General features: G+C 48.5%; 1 protein-coding gene across 1 annotated transcript; it reads right to left on the minus strand.

Annotated features, from left to right (window-relative positions):
- Window positions 1-1080: 1080 nt before the first annotated feature.
- Window positions 1081-20122, minus strand: LOC126581250 (uncharacterized). Its single transcript, XM_050244777.1, has 8 exons — window positions 19215-20122; window positions 10799-11622; window positions 4959-5130; window positions 3194-4695; window positions 2827-3128; window positions 2294-2764; window positions 2051-2211; window positions 1081-1964 (listed from the first exon to the last, which is right to left on the minus strand). The coding sequence occupies exons 1-8, from the start codon at window positions 19348-19350 to the stop codon at window positions 1117-1119; spliced, it is 4416 nt and encodes a 1471-aa protein (XP_050100734.1). The 5' UTR covers window positions 19351-20122; the 3' UTR covers window positions 1081-1116.
- Window positions 20123-21511: the final 1389 nt, after the last annotated feature.

Consider the following 21511-nt stretch of genomic DNA (forward strand, 5'->3'; position numbering starts at 1 on the left):
TAGTTCCATTATCCTTCAACGCCTTTAATGTCGCCTGTGTGTCTCTCTATGCATAAGAGAGCAGCATTCGTGCCCCGTCGCGACTGCCGACCGTGCGATACAAAAATCGTATCCCCTCTCTTGCTTCCTATCGCTCGCTCGCTCGTAGTATTTGATGGCACATTTTAGTAGCTATAGCTTCTTTATGGCCTCTATCTGACACATAGTACGTGTATATGCATTTGGTTCTGATGGAAAGGGGGGGCGGTTTGGTTTTAGAACCAAAAGAAGAAGGAAATATTAAACTAATTCGAGGCCACGAATGGAATGTACCTAGTAGTAATGGAATTTGTATCTAGCGAACTTTCGCTATTTGCTCCTAATGCTGAACCCGTATCCTATCTCTTCAGCAAACGACCGCAGGCGTTGGTGAATTCCAACCATTTGCCTTTCATGAGTTTCCCGATTCCAGTCATCAGCATAATATAATTAATTGGGAATGAAATCCATTGCACATTCCGTTGATGTACGGAACCATTTTAGCAACCAATATACCGTCCGTCATAGTCGAATTAATCTCAAGTCCTACATAAATTATGCGAGCTAAATAACGAAAACGAAGCCGCCAAATGGTTTGAAGCAATAAATTAAATTTCAATCTCTTCAGCATTACTTCCGCATAATTACTTATCTCTAACCGATGCGCGTTTCTCTTGTACTTTTCCTTCTTCGGAACGAGTTTGAGTCGTCCTACGATTTCATAACGCAACTTTTTATGATCCATTCTCCACTTCAAAAGGACTTCTTCCTCTACGCAATATCGCCGCGATAGACGATGCCTAGAAATCGAATCGGAAGGAATAACTTAAACATAAGAGTGCACAAATTATTGCAAATAAATACTAACAAATCTAGCTTCTGAGGGGAAGAAGGTATTGCTATGAGGAATGATGATTGAATTATTGAAATTCATATACTAATATGGCTCTCTCTCTTTCTCTGGCCGCTCGGTGAGTGAGGCAACAGTACGCAACCAACCATATTGCCAACTATTCTGATGTAAAATCGTAAAAAATATCTCTCTTCTACGCCGTTCCAGGATGGTTAAGTCCTTCCGGAGGGAAATCGTTATACCGCTTAAACGAGCGAGGTGAGAGTGTGGCCAATTTTATCATGACCCGTCGGTCCAGTGCGTATTTTTACTATTTCCGAATACTCTACGCCACCACCAACACTGGTAGTGGTGGGACCGGCTCCCGGAGGCCGCTTCAATGGAACATTACTAGGTGCAGAATCTTCTCCAGCTTCCCCACTGGCTACGGCACTCGCATCACCGGTTCTCGGATCGACTAGCACCATCTGCAGCTCGTTGTCGACATTCGAGAATCGTAAGGCAATATCTTTGGACTGTTTCTTGTCGATCATGTGGCTGATCTCGAGATTTGCACTCAGCAGTTGCTGCTGCTGGCCCTGCTTGTTCATGTCAAGGTAGGACAGGACGCGACGCGGTTGGCGGCTCGGTGAATCGTACTCACCAGCGCTACTCGAATTCGATGCCGCCAGCTCAATGAAGGACGTTTCTTCGAACCGCGTGCGGCCACCGATGGTGCTACCCCTTGACGACGATACCGAGGCCGGTGAGCCAGTGCTGGCGGATGAGTTGAGATGCTGTTCTATCAGGCTACCACTGTCGCAGTTTCCACCGTTCAGCATTTTCGGTCGCAAACGTACATCGTTTTCGTAGCGCAGCTTCTGCTCGATTGTAGCCGTTTCGATCAGTGGTCGTGGGGTATCGTAGCTTTGCAGCAGTAGCTGCTTTTTGTCCTCCGATAGCGTGATAGCACTGCTGGTTGGTGTTTGGTAGCGTCCGGCTAGCTCGCTGGTGTTGCTGTTGTCGTGTACCGTTTCGTACTGTGGCGGAGTCCAGAGGCTTTCGAGGCGATCCTGTTCCTCCTTGCATATGGCGATCTTGGCGCAGTCCACCTCTGGGAAATTTCACACAAAAAGAGACATAAGGAAATGTAACGCATTTTGCGAGATTTGATAACCTTTGGCAGCCAGCTCTACGTACCGTCTACGTTCACGCAGTAAACCGGATTCGAGATCGAGTTTTGCTCCATATCAATATACTTGGCGCTCCGTCCTAGTAGCAGCTCGAACTGGCCAGCCAGATGCTTAAAACTTGGTCGCTGTTTAGGATCATCTGCCCAGCAGGATCGCACAATCGAGTATCTAGCGTGAGGGATCGGGAGAGAGCATACCATGAATTACTACCATGTTCATCCTTGGCCACAGCACACACTATCGCACTTACATTTCCTCGGAGCAATTCTTTGGACACTCCATACGGTAGCCTTGCTTCAGCAGATTGTATAGATTCTGGGGTGGAATACCGGGATAGGGTGAAGCACCGAGCGTGATCAGCTCCCAGCACAGCACACCAAACGCCCAAACATCGCTCTTGGTGGTGTAAATGTGGTCCGCCAACGATTCCGGTGCCATCCACTTAACCGGTACCCTGTCCTTGCTCTTCTTCAGATACGCATCATCCTCGTACACGTCGCGCGTTAACCCAAAGTCAGATATCTTGCAGACCTTGCCCTCGGCCAGCAGCACATTTCGGGCCGCTAGGTCCCGGTGAACTAGCTTGATGTCGGTAAGGTACGCCATACCTTTGCTGATCTGCCAGGCGAATGAAAGAATGTCCTTCACCGTGATCGGCTCCACAGAGTTTTCGTAGTCTGCATTCAGCACCTCCAGCTTACGACTGAGCCGCAGATAATTTCTGTCAAAGACAAACATTGGATTAGTGGACGTGGAGACTAAAGAAAAAATGCTTGAACTTACTTCAACGAACCGTACTGGCAGTACTCGATGATGAGCAGCGGCGAGTCACCCTTGGTACATGCGCCGAGCAGTCGAATCACGTTCGGATGGTTCACCTCCTGCAGTAGCTGATACTCGGACAGTAGGGCCAACAGTTCGACTGAGTTGGCACCCGTTTTGAGCATTTTTACCGCCACCGTGGTGATCCCGGGCTTCTCCGGTAGATCCGTCGCGAAACCCTTCAGCACCTTACCGAACTCTCCTTCGCCTAGCGTTGCATCGAGTATCAGGTTCGTGCGAGGAAACTCCCACTTGGAGTCATACTGTGAAACAAAAAATGAAAATGAATGCCATCTCGATGCCGTGGGTTCGCGCGTGTGCTACTTACATCGATCTTAAAGTTGATTTCATTCATTCGTGAGGTCAACGGTAGCTCAACGTTAAATATCTCCGTATCATTGCTGACGAGATTCATGGCGATGCTGTTGAGACCGGAATTGCCACTATTATCGATCAGCTTGCCCTTGATCGGTATCTTCCTGCTGAAACAGTACGACACGATCATCACGGCGAGTATCATCGGTATTAGTACGATCGCTAGTAGATAGATCGAGGCGTGCGGTCCCTTGATAAGTCCCGGCTCGTACACACTGCCATCGCGAACAGCCGCCGGTGGCACATTTTCAGTATCGTTCAACTCCGTACTGGAAACGGTCAGTAGCTCTACATCACGAGCTTTCTCCCCCGGACCGGCGACCGTTTCCGATGCTTCCGTCGTCGTCGTTGTCGTCGTGGTGGTCGTCGTAGAACTCGACGTCGTGGTGGTGGTGGTTTTGTTCCGTTTGTTCGACGAATGAATGCGCAGATTGTCCACACAGGAGCAGTGTCCCGTGCTACGGCAACTACAATGGCCGACAGCGGTATGGATTCCCCGCGGCTTATCCGAATCGTGTACTCCGACAATGTCCGGCTTGAACACGCAATCCTGTGGGCAGATGTGGATCTTTTCACGATGACCCATCTCTTCCAGTGGATCACAGATCCCATCCGGGCAGTGCGTCAACCCCGACGAACAGGTCGGATAGTCTTCGCTCCAGGGTGAAAAGCTTCCCGGCGGCCCATCGCGGCTACGGTACTCACACGGACCAAGCAAACTGCCAATTCCGCAGGCCCCCAAACAGCTGGTACGATTCGGATGGATGGCACAAAAGTCTTCCACACCACCTTCCACGAGCACCGTCCCTCCAGCACACTGGCCAGCGTCGGGATTTTTACGCATCCGCACCAAAATGTTAACGCTATAGTTCTTCCACGATACCGTGATCTCGTGCCGGCTTTCGAGGCTCTTCTCGTTGAAGGCCGTCTCGTTCTTTAGATAGATGATGCCCGCCACACGCGTGATCCCGAACGCATCCAGCGGGTTGCTCGTTAGGTGGAAGCTCAAATCGGAAATCCCGCTCTCCTGTTGGAGGAGCTGCTTGAAGTTTCGCGGTTCCGCTATGCGGGCGTACTTGCGCGAGGTATCGTACACGACGACCTCTTTCGGGTAGGCAATCTTGGCCGGTGTCGTAACATCCTTTTTGCTCTTTCTTCGAGCTTGCTGCGGTTGCTGTGGTTTCGTTTCGAACCGTGATCCACTAGCGGATTCCGATCGAAGGGCATCATCGTTGTTGCTCGTCAATGCTTCCGGCCGGGGCAAATCGTACTCGTGGATACGATTCAGGTTGGTGGTGATGCAGATGGTAACATTCCCACCATCACCAGATGTTACGCTACGCCGACGGTTCCTTCTCGTTTCATCTGCGGTTCGTTCGACTGTTGGATCCACGGCTTGCAACGTAACGCAGTACGGGCTCTGGCGAAGGATACCGGATCGGGCAAATAGGAGCTCTGTGAAATACACCGGGGATCCGTGTGACAATGTTAACAAATATTGGCCCCTACTCTCTCTCTCTCTCTCTCTCTCTCTCTCTCTCTCTCTCTCTCTCTCTCTCTCTCTCTCTCTCTCTCTCTCTCTCTCTCTCTCTCTCTCTCTCTCTCTCTCTCTCTCTCTCTCTCTCTCTCTCTCTCTCTCTCTCTCTCTCTCTCTCTCTCTCTCTCTCTCTCTCTCTCTCTCTCTCTCTCTCTCTCTCTCTCTCTCTCCTGATACTTACTGCAGCCAAACACCGTCTGCTTGAGTCCATCGTCGTGCTCATTCTCGTACATTGCACAGTCGACACGAAGTAGCTCCATCAGATCACCGAGCAACCGATAGTGTACCCGAGTGTTCACCGGAATCGAATCATCATCCGTAAACACGATACGGAAGTGCCCCACCGGATCACCCTGCAAGCGGAACAACGTAGATGAATTAATTATATCGCGGGCATATGGAATGCTGCGAAATGTCAACACACGTGACCCTTGATTGCGAATCCTAGTATCCAACTCTCGATTGCATTGCATTGGTTGGACAGCATTTTAAATGAATTACAATGAATTGGCTCATGCACAGCTTTTTAAAGACTCGCCTGCATGGAACAAGTGTCTCCGTCAGACAGAATATCTGTTCAGGAGGACGCCAAAAATAAATATAACCATTGCGGTATCAAAATCACATTAGAAGACAAGGTTTTTGTAGGGAGAAGATGGATCATATCTACACACATAAAGAGGCAATATGTTGTGTGGGATGCAGACAACCATCCTCCAGAGCCGGCACGTGGTTTCTGTCTGTGGTCGGTGGTAATCGAATTGTAATTGAACTACCTCTGCTACCTCACAACATGTCCACCAAATCACAAAGGCATCCACTTCAAAACTGTTGATACTTGCGCAGCATGTTTTCGCTGGTATCATCGATCAATCCGCAATCAATATAACGCCACGAGAATGGCTCGTGATTGTCGTCAGTCTGTTACTTACAGTTGCTGCGAAAGCCAAACTTTCCAACCGTTATTTACGACAGCTGGACATCACATTTCCATCCTACGCAACAGCATGGTTACCAGGCATGGAAACTCGGTACGGATGGTCGGCACTTTTCCAGGAAATGGATTTGCTCTCCACCTCGGCATGACACATCGAGCCACCTTCCACACTAGCCACACCGGCAGTAGTGTGTTTGGTATCTAGTATCGCTGCCGCTACTTCACATTTTGGGTTTATTCAAAGTAATCGCCGTGTCGGCACAACGGGGCCTGCCACTAATTTATGTAATTCAATAATGAAAGCAAAATGCACGGTAATAGCACCGACCAAACGATTTTTGTGATGCAGCATATTTACTCCAAAAAGCTAGTGTTCTCTCCTAGCGTTTCGGAAAAGCACTTCATCATCGCGACCATTATGTGTATGACGCGCCGCTCTGGACGCTCATGGACCGCATGGATTATTTGCTGAAGCATTATGTTGTGCCTCTGTGGCAGAGCAGAATCGCGAACGGGAGCCTTGGTTTGAAGGATAATGGCCAATAATAATGCCGGATCAATTGGACACCCTCAGTCGTTTCCATCGACAGCAGCAGGTGACAACCTCGTGGTTGCCGTGCGGCACAACATCGAAAGACGCAAAATAAACCACGGAAAATGAATTACTTTTATCACGCCCCACAAAACCACACCATAGTGATGGCACGTCGTGATGTGCCTTTTTTGTGTTCTAAGCTGACTTCAGCACGAGACTCTCCTCGACACTTGTTGGATAGAAGCTTCTTTTCAAGGAAAATTAATTTTCTTCGATGGAAAGGATGCGAACGATGATCCGCTTCTCAAGCAAGGTAAAGGAGTACGAGCTACCTTCGTAATCCGTCGGTGGCAAATGACTCTTCAATTTGTGGTAATCAATTTCATTCCAGTGGCGAGACAAACGCAAGAGGGGTGTTTCTTGCTCGAGAAGTTTGTTACTTCCATAAGAAACATCGTGTTTTCCAACGAAACCGTCCCTGAAGGCGAGAGGAGAATGTAAATTCGCGACGGAATAGCCACATAAAAGCTATTTGGATCCGGAAGATTTGAGACAAACATTCGCGATAATCTGGATATTAACCATGAATATCCGAGCGCGGCGAAAAAATCCTCGACTCGAAACTCGGGTTGTATTGACCATTAGGTTTTGTATGCAAAGAAGGGCGCGCTTTATTCTGGAACTGTTCTAGCCAATGATCGTGAAACATTGCAGCGAGCAGAAGAAGCTGTGTGCGGCACTACAGCGAGTGGTCCGAGGAGGAGAGGAGCTTATGGTCATATAACAAATGAGTTCACTTTATAACCTCCGCGTGTGTGCCTTGCACAGGCAAGTGTGCACAGGCGGCGGCGCAGGCCACCACAGACCATGGCCATATTTTTATGAGTTCTTTGTTCTGTGGCATTCCGTGTTCCATCACCGCCAAGGAGCAGACGTACGTCGAACGGCATCACGGTCTGTCGTCCGGGTAACAACACGGGGCTGTCCCCAGTTCCCCCGGGGACTCGGGGAAAGGCACAACGATTCGCATTCGTCGGACGGTTGGGTTTGGGGGCCGGAGCTACTGAAAATATGCAAATTCATTTGCTCTTTTCGTTGCCGTCGCCGTCGCGCTCGAGGACAAATAGCAGGAAACTATCGAAAAGGGGCAGTTCCTGTGCCGGCCCTTGCCCTTGCTTGGAAAGTCCTTCGTCCGATTTCCTGCTCCTGAACCGGGAAGGCGAGGTTATTGGCCCTCTTAGGAAGAGAGCCCGGATGCCTGTGTCTTCTTCCGGTTTAACAGCTTTGCCCTGAGACGTACACCGTTCCGTAGTTCCAAATGCAAGTATCATCATCCAGGGCAATCATCCTAAACACACTAAGGCAGCCCATACAGCCGATTAATGCCCAACAAATAGAAGCATGGCATGGTGTGGCTCCGACAAGGACCATGTGGCCAGTTGGTGCTGCTACTGCTGCTGGTTAAGAGCAAAAACCTTGCAGTCATTGATTTTGAACGTACCCAATCCATCCGGCTCGTCCGTCTGTCTGTCTGTCTGGCTCTGGGTGTCTGGTGTGGAGCGCGGACAATAGAGCGTACAATGGCAGGACACACTCTACCACTGCTGTCACACCTACACGAGGGGAGCTGCGGTCGCGGGTTGTAACGTCTGACCATGGTAATTCCGTTGCCAGTTGCGTGATTAGCTTGCATTAATCAGCACCGATGGTAAACAAAAGTGAAAGGGCTGTGCACGGCCCGGAGCGTTGAGGATCCTGCACGAAAGTCTGTCTCTCTTTCTCTATCTCTCTTGTTGCCCTTTGGGGTTTTGCAAACGCATATACGTTGCGAAGACCACTGGATAAGGTCATTGGTTAGTTTATGGACGGAAATCTGGAAACGAAGCCGTTTCGGTTGCGTGGGGAGTGGGAGTATTTGCGTTGGAGGAGTAATGATCGACCGAGGGCTTCGAGAGTCCAAAGAATGCGAGTGGGATGTGCGAGGTTCACGGTCAAAGTCAATGGTGGGAAAAGATGCCGGATGGCCGGATCTGATGTTAAGGATTAGCACAGTACGGTTACATGCGTATCACTTCCGAGCTCCGTACGATTCACGCGCTTTGCTTGCTTATGTAGATCAATATTAGGATTAAGTGCGAACATCGTGTGTGACGAGCTGGCAGGAAGTCGTCCGCATGAGTGACAACGGAATCGTCTCTTCCGAAAAACGTTTTTCGCCCGTTGTTAATACGATGTGGATGCGATGAGTTCTGCAACATCATCCGACGTAATCCTGCATTTATGGCTATATTAGGCATCTTGTTGTAAGGGCAAATTCAGTAGAAGAACTAGAATTATACTCTTGCAAAGGCTTTTGACAAGAGGACGTTGTATCCTGTTTCGCTTTCAAGCATAAAAGAGTAGAAATAAATTATCAGCGAGATCTCTCTTTAGCATACAAGATGATCTCTATACAGTTCTGCTAAAGGTCAACAAATTTATAGCTGATATTTCAATAAATAATATACATAAAGATTATAGAGACGCACAATGATCCATTTACCAGCTAGCGTCGTCTCTCGCCTAGCGCCAGCTAGCGTCGTCGTCACTACTGTTTGTTTTCCTCCAATTATGGCGTAGATTGCAATTTACACAGCTTGTTAATTGCCAATTCATGATTTCATATCCCAATCACATCCCTAGCGTAACATTGTGAAAACGAAAAAGCATAAAACGTGCCAGCTTCTACCCTTTTGGGAGGTGAAGAGGAGGTTGGGATAGTCGTTAACCAATTTTTTAAACCAATATTGGCACAACAACCAACCAGAAAGCCGGGTGTGCTGACGGGCTAGATACACTCTAGCATCGGCTTCTCTCCTGGGACCACTGCCAAGCCCTTCTCCCTTGATGGGCACCGGTTGTTGGCGCGTTTCCTACCTTTTATCACGCTTTTCCACGTAGTTGAGCCTCTGTCTCGTACACCTATGTCAACATTTGGTAAACCGAATGCCACCGGCGTGAAATTCAATACAATGGGTACAGGACAACGTAACCCCGATGACGGAAAAGACGTAGGTAAATCGTTTGGCATTCGATGAAATGCCACATTATGAGGACAACGTGGAATTGAAGAAGGGTTTTCTCGGTAGACAACCAAGGAAGGGTGGATGTGCCTCGGATCTACCTCGGATCTATCTCTTTTTAGGCAATTTGGGTTGTTTTTTGTTTTTCAAATTATGAAACCGGTTAATGAATCAAATATAAATTATGAATGAGTCACCAACACAGCCTCTGAGTGGATTTGCTCGATGCTCTTTTGTCCTAGTAGTATGCACACCGGACACGTAAGGTTACGGAGTGTGAAAATGAAAACTACGTTCATTTCTTGCACAAACTATGCCCTGGTAAAACGCGTCTAGTAGAAGGAATGGGAGCGCCTCGTTTGCCCTGAATAGGGCTCGTGCTACACCCCATAGAAGGCCCATTACATGCCATTAAACAATGTTTGCCAATACACATGATGGCATCTTTGACACAAAACCGACGAGGTGCGCTCGCCCTACATCGTCATCATCGCTTCGGTTTCTCTCCGCCGTCAAAGGGATCCGCTTCTAGGGATCCGTGGAAAACGGGTTTTCGGTCAAACTAGCTTACCAGTATCGGCCACTATATACTAGCTATCCCTGCGCTAAACCAGCGCAGGACTGGCTCTCTCTCTCTCTCTCTAATTCTGGATCGCTTATTTCTCGCAGCTATTAGCCGAAGTCATTAAATTTTCATCGCCTTCGCACGCTAATCACCTCTCGCGCGGCAGGATTCCAGAAGGAACGGACCAGCGTCCACATTCATCTCGCTTCCACTCCTCTCTCTCTCTCTTCCTGTACGCACACAAACACACGCTGTGTTTGCGGTGAATGGAAGGGGTGTAAAAATGTCCTAAAAGCCCCGACATGGAGAGGGTTGGTCAGCTAACTAATTGAATACCACTATCATCACAGGAGCGCAATCGCCATATTGACTAGGCTAGCAAATGGGCACACTACCACCCCACCAAAGGACGTCGGTTTATAACTGTTGTACCTTGTTGTTGGTTCATCGAGCCGAGAATTCGATCCTTTCTTAATTATGTCTTAATTATTGAGGCCTAACTCCCGGATAGGGCGTCTCCGCAGGATTCTCTCTCGCTACAAAAGGTCACTCGCACAGAAAGAATCCTCCGGTCATAAATGGCGCCAAGAAACGATGCACAGTGCAAACATAATATCGCGTTCCGTTCCACTAGCTGTAGAGTAATCGATTCCTTGAGGATAAAAAAAAATCAATTACGTTAAACCAGGAAATGGCGCATAGATTGCACAAGGCTTCACTTTAACCCTGACCTAACGAGTGTGCAAATTGTGTCATCGTCGGGTAATAGAATAGGTGACGAGCGACCGTTTTGCAGAGCGATAGCACCGCGCTCATTTATTTTGTAATCGGCACAGATTAGAACCTGCTGCTTAGTGACCTCGAAATCTAAGCGAACCAAGGGGACAAGCAAAACATTTTAAATCCAATCGAGCTACTTTACCTGATTAACGTGCGGATCGTCGAGATACACCTGGACATCGTCACCGGTCGCTCCACTTGATGTGACCTCATGGCGAGGCAAATTATCGTTACGATCCAGCACGGTGACAGTAACGGTCCGGTTGACGGTTTGCTCCGACGACTGGCTACCATCAGCGAGCTGCTGCAACTGCGCGCAGCGTACGCCGGCCAGCAGCGTCGGTCCGGGAGCGTGACTGTCGTGATCGAAGGAAACTTTGGTCCGCAGAGTGCCATCATTCGGATCGAGCAACAGATAGTCGCTGCCTGTGGTGCCCTCCTGCAGCGCATATCGCACTTGGTGCTGTGGGCAGAGCCGCCGATAGATGGCTGGCCCCAGAGTGCCGATCGTCCCACCCGCTGGCCCGTTCTCCGCCACACGATACTGTGCCGCATCCCAGAAGCAAGCCCGATCCGGATGGTGCTCGCAGAAGCTATCGAGTGAGTCTTCCTTCACCGGTTGCGGGTCGATGGTGAGGCTTAGGCGAGCCACTGGAACCGATGCGGACGACGGAACGCTCCCATTCTCCGCCACGATGATGAATTCGGTTACGTTTGCGAGGGACAGCATCTTGGAGGTAATCCACAGGTCACCTGTCTTTTCGTCCACCGTCAGGTAGCCAGCGTCACTGGATGGCACCTCGATGGTGTAGTGATACTGGGAGGCATTAGCGGCCGGTTGCATTCCACTCGTCGACAGCAAGCGTAGGTTGACGATGGGTTCGCTTCGTAGAATGATGTACGATTCCTTCGAGATGGGCAGCGTTAGACGTAGTTTTGACGTTGAAAAGAAAACTCCCGGCGAAGCTGGAAAGCAGACAGCGAGCAGAAAGAGAGTGAGAACAGAAATATAGACATAAGTCGTTCGGTGGTAGCTCAAGGGAAAATGATAATGGATAAGATATTTATGAGCTAGAAGGATCTCCCCCCGAGGCGACATGAGCTCGCAGTTCCAGCTAGAGTGCGCAGTATGGATAAGCTGGATCATCTTCATGGGTTTGTGGCGTGTGTTGCAAGACAAACAACAACACGAATCACCAAGCGGATCCACGATTTTTTCGAATGAAGAGATGAATTTAAAATTCTGTTTGCGCCCCATTTGACTAGAATTCGTGACATAAATGTCACAGCTTTCTAAAAGAAAAAAACAGAGAGTAATCTCTTTTTCTAGGTTCGCTTTTAAATCGTCATCGTTTTTGTATCTAAATATCAAAACGTACACTAACATTGTTCTGTTTTGGTAAATACTCTGTGCCATCTTCGAATAATGATTTAATTTCCAGACACTCGGCAAACACACTCCATTGGCACAGGGAGCTTCAAAAGGCATTAGAAATGAGGAGCTGGTCAGAAGGATTGACACGGTGGTTCAATATGAAATTCCGAGGATACACAGTCTACTGCTGATGAACATCGTGTTCTGATGAGTTCTGATGGTTGTTGATAGCCAATTACTTAAATTTTTCTTTACTTTCCAACCGCAAAGATCCTGTGGCTAATGGCTCTGGCTACCATCAGGGTACTGGCTTCATGACTGAAAGGGCTGGTAATGAAACAGATATTGTGGAAACTTCACTGTTTTTTTTTAATCCAACAAGCTATCTGTGCTTTGTAGCGCATTCGTCCCACCTTCTCTACATCGCAAGTACACCGAACAACAAACAATAAGGTGGCAAAATAAATGGTTGGTTGTTTCCCCCTTTCACCGACAGCGGATAGTATAGAGTTTCTCATCACAACATCATTAGCCGTGCTCCACCACAAACGACGTCGCTAGGACGCAGATAGGAAAATCTGCAGCCAAAAGGACACACCATCAACACCTCGGATACCATCTTCCTCGGGTGCAAAGCAAGCCGTCGGTTGCGCTTCTCCTACCAGTGGATGTTGATCGGTGTTGATGGCAATATCAATTAGCGTGAACGTTGCTAGGCTTCGCCTTTGCCCGCGACACTCGTACTCGTCTCGAGCTCGTTCTGCGCTCTTTCCGCCACCCTCAGCGGCTGGTGGCTGGTGTTTCAACTAACAAAAAGTAAAACAAAACCCATAAGCCGTAATGTTCGCACGTCAACGTCATTACCAGCTGGCATTTATCAGGTTCACCGCGGTCGGTACTTGCCGCCCACGAAAGAGAGCGGTCGTGTGGTCCCATTATCCGAAACAGCGAACACCATACGTTCTCCTACCCAACGTCCAATGCAGACGCCACGAGTTTCTGTGATGCGATTTAAGGGTACCACAGAATTGCGAACATCATTAACACCAACCGACAACCCAATCGTCACACTCGCCGTCGTTCCAGGAAGGTTGTGTTGGATGGTCGAACCGCAAGTTGTTCAGATGCAACAAGTGACTTTATTTGAGGGTTTTCGATAGAGTTGGATGGAGTTTTGAGGTGGATGAATATACCATAAACGATGCTGAGGAGTATATTAGTGGTTAAGTCAGATTGGTAGCGTGGAATGTAACGCAACGAAAGAGGTAAACCGGATCGTACAGAGGAAGTCATAAATGTTCAGTAGTTACAGTCATTCATCATTACTCAGATGCAGCAGCATCACCAAATCTTGTGACCGCAGCTCATGCCGGAAAACTCTCTTGCGCTTTACGTTGGTGAAAGGTTATGCCTATTGAAACTGTGAAGGCTTGCACGTGTTTCCGCCTGACGTCAGCTGGCGGTACAGCCACGTTCACACGAGCCCGACTAGACTAGTGCCTTATACCGAACAGAAATCATCAGCATCCCACCTTCAGAGGCAAACGTTACATACGTTGCGGCGCCGGAAAATCGCGAGCTGGGAGACGTATAATGTTTCGCGGCCAAATGGAATCATACTGGAACATCACATCATATTGTCCCTTGGTCGCACTGCGATGGAAAATTCAGGATGTTATGGTCAGCAGGATATTCCATTTTCCGCACACAACAGCCGCCCTGCTGGCTTATTTGAATTGAACTGTTTGCACTGGGCAGCAGGCTGCCCAAGTCCCGTTGCCAAACACGAATGATTCCGAGAAACGGAGGCAAAATGGGGGTTCGGAAACGGAAATGGATTAAAGCTACTATTTCAAGTGGTTGTTTGAATGGGAATCGCGGGTCGCTTCTTCCGCTTGGAGTAAACAATGTATTTTATGAATGAAATGTCCATGATGACGCTGTTACTGTCGCGGGTTGGACTTAAAGGAGAACAGGCTATTCGGGAATCAGCCATCATTGAATGAATGATGAAAAGCATTAAAAGTTCCGCGGAAACGGGTATCGATTGACCAGATTAAATGAACTGCCTCTGCTCAGTCACCACAACTAGGCCACACCGTTCCGCTTAAGCGAAACCAGCGAGGGGGAAAAAAACTTCTGCAAACTGCACCCAATCGATTATGATGAACGATGATACGGTATCGCGTACGCACGCAACAAGCGAGCGGTGTTATCAATCACAGACGGCAGCCATTCGCCGACGACAACGTATGGTAATTCGATAATATGTTTACCGATGATAACGACGATAACGACGATAATTGTCTTATCAGGTTTGGGGTTGCATTCGGTTGCTAACACTTACGACGACATGACCGCTACCTCCCTCTGTCATACCACAAATGTATGCGACACGATTCAACACTTTCGTGCATCGTTATCAACGATCCATCTTCATCATCGTGCTTCATGTGCTCGATGCTGTTGACAACGATTTTACAAATTGAGTTTGAGTCCCGATCCGGCCGCCAACTTGTTCTAATGGTTGCTACTGATCGCGACAGGTGTACGCTGCGACAGTTCGGCATATTTTCGTACAAAAATCGAACATCTCGTACACTGAAGGTAAAGTAGAGAAGAAGAGGTTCGCATTTTTCATTCAAAAGACAGACCATTGAACATGCCATCGAGAGGCGCATTAAGTTTCGATCAAATTACTCCTGATTGCTGTTTTCAAAACTCCTGACCATCTGTGCTATGGTTTCCTATTTTTCTCGCTCGATTCGACGAGACGGAAAGAAAATAAAGGCAAGCAGGACTAGCACCTTAAACTTATCAGTCTTCACTCCCACGGTAATGGTGGTGCTTCATGCGAATTAATTCAGTGAGGAGATGAAGTAACATCAAAAACCTGTCTGCCACAGGTAATAGGGTATCCGCTTTCAATTCTTATTACGCCATACCACGCCACGCCGCTAATCCTCAATCATTCGCAAGCAAATTGTGCAAATTCTGCGTGTTTGCTCTGCTTCGCAACAAAGCCAGCTGTTTTGGGGGCGCTTTGCGACTTTGTATGGAGCCTTCTTGCAGAGGGAAGCAACCAGAAAACCAAAGCATTTCTTGTCACTTAAGCGTCTGCAAAGTGGACGAAAACATGAAACGGAAAAACGGAGAGCATCGTCGATCTGTCGTCGCTGGAACCGGAGCCGGAAACTGTACCGTAGACAACCTTAATCTTCTGACGTTCCATGTTCCTTTTTTTCCATCCCAAGCGGATGCCCTTCCTTTTTTGTTGTTCTGATCCCGTCGCGATAGCTCAAAAGAAGCGAATAAGAAATGCGTATTTATTCTACCATTTGGGAGGGCAGCATCGTTACTATGGCAGACAAAATGGGATACGGACACCCTGCGAACCCAGACATGCATGCATGTGGTCGAAACTGGGGCATCCTGTTTCGGTTCGGTTAACCGAAATCCTTGTCATGGGGCGCTTTTGCTATGGTCTTCCAACTATTTGGGGAATTTGGCACAAAGTATGCCAAACATCTTTGCATCGTTGGGCTCTAATTGACTAACTGCTGGCTGGCAGATTACTGCTGGGCTTCCAAAAGGAACAACCTCATGCTTCCGGGCTAGACGCGGAGTTGCAAATGTGCCAGACGAAGCAAACATGCAGCAGTAAAGCTGAAACAGACCACATCATCAGAATAGCAAAAATCAGAACATTAAACAAATTGAATAAATGAATGCTAAGAAGATGGGAGAAAGTCAGTCACACAAAAAAAACTATCCGTCTGGACGGAGCGAACACTTTTGGTAAAATCTGCTGACCAAGTGGTTGGTGCTCAGCTACAAAATAGTCCCAGAAATCTGTCCTCTCTTCGGTGACTCTCTTTAAACACCACAAGGCGACATAAAGTGAGTTTGCAATAAACAACGACGCCAAACAATCCCAAATACCGATACTACGCCACAACACAATCGATCAACAGAATGAAGTCTCGCCGCCACCGTCATCATCACCACTAAGTGATGCTTTGGTTAGCAGAAATCACGCGTTTCCTCCTTGCCTTCCACTGTTGGTTGTTTACAAATGATGTGATTTACACTTCAACGGCATCCCCCCAAACTAATGAATGAGTTTATCACTTGGCGCGTGAAATTGAGATGATTCTGCCGATTTCCAGCACCGCGCGAGCGCCCACTAACGCGACGAAACGACGGCCAGGAATAGTACTGTATGCCACTCGATCTCTCCCTACCTTGGTCCCTCCTCTTCCCTTCGACTGGCAGCCTCCTATTCGATTTATTCAGCCAACCAAAACCACTAAAGTACACGCTTGCCGGTGGTGTCAGGCCGGCCCCCGCCGCGATAAACTGCGTCGGATGGGCGGGAAGGCGCTGTCCTTGGTTCCATGTCTCGCCACCCACGTTGCCATCGAACCGTTCACGCGCGAAACACGCCAAGGATGCTGTCGAGCTGTGGCGCTGGCCCACCGCTCGGCAGTAGGACGAGAAGCTCGCCGAGAAGACTCACCACCGGCTTGCCATGTTTCGATGCTAAGGGGCCTCTACTTAAATTCTGTTTACTCACGAACTTTCATCATCGTTTATTGCTTCACTTCTCATCATGATCATCGTCTCGTACTCCTCGGCACTCTAGGGCAGACCGAAAGGATCCACTTTGAAGTGGAATCCCTCTCCCTGCGCTCGCCGACACGCGCTGGGCTGTGCGGTCGCTCGTCCTTCCGGCAAAGGTTTCTCGTTACTTCCTTCCTCCTTCTGCTGCACTCATCAATGAGAAGTGGCCAAAAAAGCAATAATTAATTTTCCCCAGCTGGAATTCGCACCTTATAAAAAAAAACCCTTTAAGAGCGTGTTCGTGTAAAGGATGCCCCCGAGAAAGGTCCCGAGAGAACACCAATGAACACCGATTAGCGAACCTTTTGTGCCTTCTAAGCCCTGCTACCGGTTAAAGGCACTTTTTGCGATTAAGAAACATTCGACGAAACTGGTCTGCCCCCGGCACGTGGGAGAAGAGACCGGATATTCTCGGTTTTTGCCCGAAAATCCTAGCCTCTTTCTTCGTGGGTGGCAGTTCGTTCGAACTTTAAACAGGTACTTCTCCGGTTTTACGAGAAAACAGCGACCCCGTTCCTGGATACGTAACAGGACCAGCTAATGTTGTTTGAAATATAACGCTGCCAACGTCACTTCGAACGTCTTAAATCGATCTTGGGCTCAAGTTCAAGATCAGATCGATGGACAAAAATGGTTCATCAAATACCTCATCACTTTCAAATCCCTCGGGGTAACTGTGGAGAGAGTTCAAGTGATTTTGCTGACATTGTCCCGAAGCCAAGTCGATGGTGAAATTTGCTCCAAAACAAACCGAAAAAAAACAAAATGCGGAACGTTTTCCCTACGAGGCAAGGTTCGTTTTCGTTGAGATGCTTTTGTGCGCCGTCGAGGGCCCCAATCGGCATTTTCTTCGCTCGAGTTCTCTATATAAGATTAATGATTTTTGTTTGTTGTGGCTGGTCCACTGTCTCTCTGTCTTCCTCCCATGCTCTCGCTCCCATAAGCCGCTTCCCTTCTCGGGTGAGGTTCAAGGACGGAAAACAGCTCGGGGAAAATCCTATCAGTAAAACATCACGGTGAATCATGTTGCTGTTGCCTTAGGGCACAGTACGGCTCGGTAGATTTCCAAGAAAACGGATGCTGCTGCCCCTCCGAGGCGCGGAAATGCTTTTGTGTTCGGTTCGACGAGTCCGTGATGTGCTGTTATACTGGTTGGCTATACTGAAGCTCCACTCCGGGCTCCGGGTGTGCCTGTGGTCATGGTACAGTGCCCACCAAAAATGAGAACAAATGTGCCGTGATTTCAGCCGCCGTGGAGAAGGGAAACTTGACTTGTGATTCCGCACATTTCTTTTTCGAGATTTTTTATACATCTGTTTCGTCCTTAAAGTGCTCTGACGAATTCAAAAAGCCTGGCAAATACCTAAGCAAAGAAACCATCGAGTTTCAACAGACTACTGACTGACGTACTAGACACGCGGGAGACAATTGCACCGCCCGATCATGGCTTGTATTAGTCAGAAAGTCAAAAGGAAGGATGGACAGTGCACATCCCTCCAGTCAGCCTCCTAGTGAACGCGTAGACATTGGAGATTTGGCCAGCAGCCAAAAGGATTGGAAGCATTTTCGGCAAAGTCTGACGCATCTGACTGACTCATTGTCGGATGCACACCAAAAAACCAAACGCAGCGTTCTCTGTCGTGCAGTCTCTTCTGTAAACAATGAATTTATGCTCGCTTTAATCCTTTAAGCGTCTCGCGAGGTTTGGAATGGAGGTCGTTGAAACAGAAACATTTAATTCCTTAGATTGGTGGCAGTGCCTCCTCGGCTTAGCATCCTTTGGCTTAAACAGCACATTGTACGCGAGTATGATAATCACAGTTTTGGAAGGAAAGTCGAATCAACGGAAAATCCCAGAGAAGCTACAAACAAACTCCCCCCATTATTGCTCGGATGATTATGTGGAATCACTCGACGATTCCAAATCCTTTATCTGTTTGTTTACACACCGGTCACCGACTTGCGAGATGCGAATTCGATTTGCAGAGAAGGCACCGTTCAAGCGACATTGTACAACTTTCCACAATGGTCTTTTCGGTTTTTTTTTTGCTTCGCCCAGATCTAGGACGGAAATTGAACACTCAGTTTCCGTCGATCGCGCAGAACATAAAAGCAAGTTCGAAGCGACCACGGCAAGCCACTTAGTAACTTTGCACCGCGAACTCGTGCTCAGAGAAGAGATAGAGTGAAAAAGACGCGTGCAACAAATGGAATTCCGAGGTTTCGTTGCACCCCCACGTTATGTTCGCCAATAAAAAGAAGACGACGCCCCGGGAGGACGACGCCGGTCGAACATGGTGACACGTACAGTATATACCCATTCGTTATCATCAATAAGCGGAGTAGTTTGTTTGAATTGTAGCTACGTTAGTTCAAGTTCTTTGCTGATTTACGTATCCTTATTGCATAATGGTCGCGAGTTCAACCGGTAGTGTAATGCATGGGCACAGATAAGGAGAATTGAAGAGCTCTCCAATGATCGAAGAACCAACAAAATAAAACCAAACAGCGGCTAAACATTGTTCCTTCTACAATTGAAAAGATGGTGCACACTACTCACCAACAGCCGCAGGGGCCGGTATGCTTCCTGCAAGTACCATCAAACTGATCAGCAGCATTCTCCTTGCAATCCACCAGTTGCGCCGCTGTCGCCATCTCCGCAGGAAGAACCCAGCGCTATCGTTCTGGGGGTCCATGGTACGAGCAGGAATGAGCGATGTCGAAGAATGTCCCTATGTTCTCCTATTGAGACGACGGTCGCCGGTCTCTGCTCATCCGGCGACAACTTGGTCGCTGATACGTCGGAATCGTGCCGGAAGCGAGTGTACTAGTGCGCTCGCCGCTCAAGAATTCTTTACCCCTTTACAGATGGCTATTCCGAACCCTTTGGATACTCGTTCGGTGGTTCGTCGGTTCGATGGATTGTTGGAGCAGCGCACCGCTACCAAGATTCCTAGCGATTACTCTGCGTGCTTCCGCTATTGCTCACTCAAAAGCTCCCCGTATAGTAGTGTGTTCCAATCGTCGATCCGAAGAGAGCAGAATTTTGCTGCTGTAAACTGATGAAACCATTGTCGTTCACAACATGTGTGTGACGGGGGCAAGAATTTCATTTTGCAAGCCTCATGATGACACCGTGGTCTATCCTGGTCGTGAGTGTGGCATTCGAAACGGAGAACATTAAGCAATTACGAACATAACACACACGCGCCGCGTAATGCTGCTTCTGTGATGCAATTGCACCGTACTCCAGAATCCTTTGACGTACTCGCCGGGGTGTAATGTTGAATGATGGTGGATGGTTATGTTGCACGAACTTTTGCTCCCTCTTCTCGGGTAGCTCGTTAGCAGTTACCGTACTTGTTGCCTAGGAAACAAGGGACCTACTTTGACCACCACTCGTTTCCTGCTGCTTGCTCCTTCAGCGCAACAGTAATATTTGTTCGAATCAAATGCTACTTTGCTGTGTTCGGGGAACGTCCGCCTGAGAACCGCCTTCATGCACACACTGGATGATACATTCCGCTTATTTCAACCATCGAGTGCGAACCAACAGCTGGCAATTATTTGAATTTCACTTCAAATCAAAAACTCTCGCAAGACTTTTCAAGTTTCGAAACTTTGCCGTAGCCGCAGGAAAGGGAGTTGATGGGCGGTACTGTTGGTTTTCCGAGGTTGTTTGCACAGATTCACAGCATCACCCGATGCGGGGGGCTGGGAGATAATTTAATGAATTGCCCGCGACGGCTTCTTCGACACTGCGCGTCTCTCGCCACCGTTCGTCGCTTACTTCTGCTTCGATGCTTATCACTGAGCCAACGCTGGCGGGCAGAGGATGGAAACTGAAATGATAACCAGAGAGGTGTTGTATGCTGTTAGTTAGCTTTTGTAATGCTGTGTTTGCCCGCACACACAGCGACTGACTGACTGATGATGGTGTGGTTGCTGAGTGTTGTTTCTCGATCATAGGCTACTATGCCGCATGTGAGCCGCATATTAGGCGCCACATGATGACATTCAAATCAGTCCCCGCCAAACGACCAGAAGAACATTGAACTTGGCCATGGCCATCAGGAGGATGAGATCAAACGAAATGACCTGCCGACGCCGTGGCACCAGCAGTATGCATCATGCGGCGATGCATCCAAAACGGATGCGCAATCAGAGGGGAATGGTTTGCTGAATGGAAGACAAATTCAACCAGTGCATATCACAGTCACATAATCAGTGAGTCACGACGTCGCGCTTGTCAATGCGAACAACACAAACAGCGAACTTTGCACCCCCGGGCTGTGAAGGGTAGTTATCGGTAATGAGAAGGGATCGCCCTCTAATCACCCTCCATCCGGATCGAGGAAGGGTGGCACACGAATGGAAAATCTTAAGGTTCCCGGTTAGAAGATAAGCAACTCCTAGAGTTATCGCACACCGCTTCTGTGCGTTTTTGTTTGCCAAAAGCGGGCCAAGTAGCTATCGGTGTGTACGGGTGATAAGACAAGGACGCCTGTCTGCTTTGTGTGCCGCGCTCCATACCCGCCCGTTGTGACACGTACGAGGATCATTAATTAGTGACGTCAGCCAGGTAACGAGCCCGCGAGCAGATAAGCGCGATGGCAAACTGTGAATGGTGCGCCGTCGGGAGAACTCTGTCTCGTCCAACGCCTGGCACACTTGTCAACCTTTGACCGCACCGTTGTTAACACCTAGCACAGGCGGAAAGTTGAGTGTTTGTTATCGGGTGACCACCATCTACTGTGTCGTCATCGTAGGTGAAGGCGAACTGTTTTCGTGCTTCTCTAGCAGGTAGGCGGCACGCCGGTAACTACGCAACGTAAAAGCTGAACAGGCACCCCGCCG

The sequence above is a fragment of the Anopheles aquasalis genome, chromosome 2 (genome assembly GCF_943734665.1).
Source record: "Anopheles aquasalis chromosome 2, idAnoAquaMG_Q_19, whole genome shotgun sequence".
Classification (NCBI taxonomy): Eukaryota; Metazoa; Arthropoda; class Insecta; order Diptera; family Culicidae; genus Anopheles; species Anopheles aquasalis.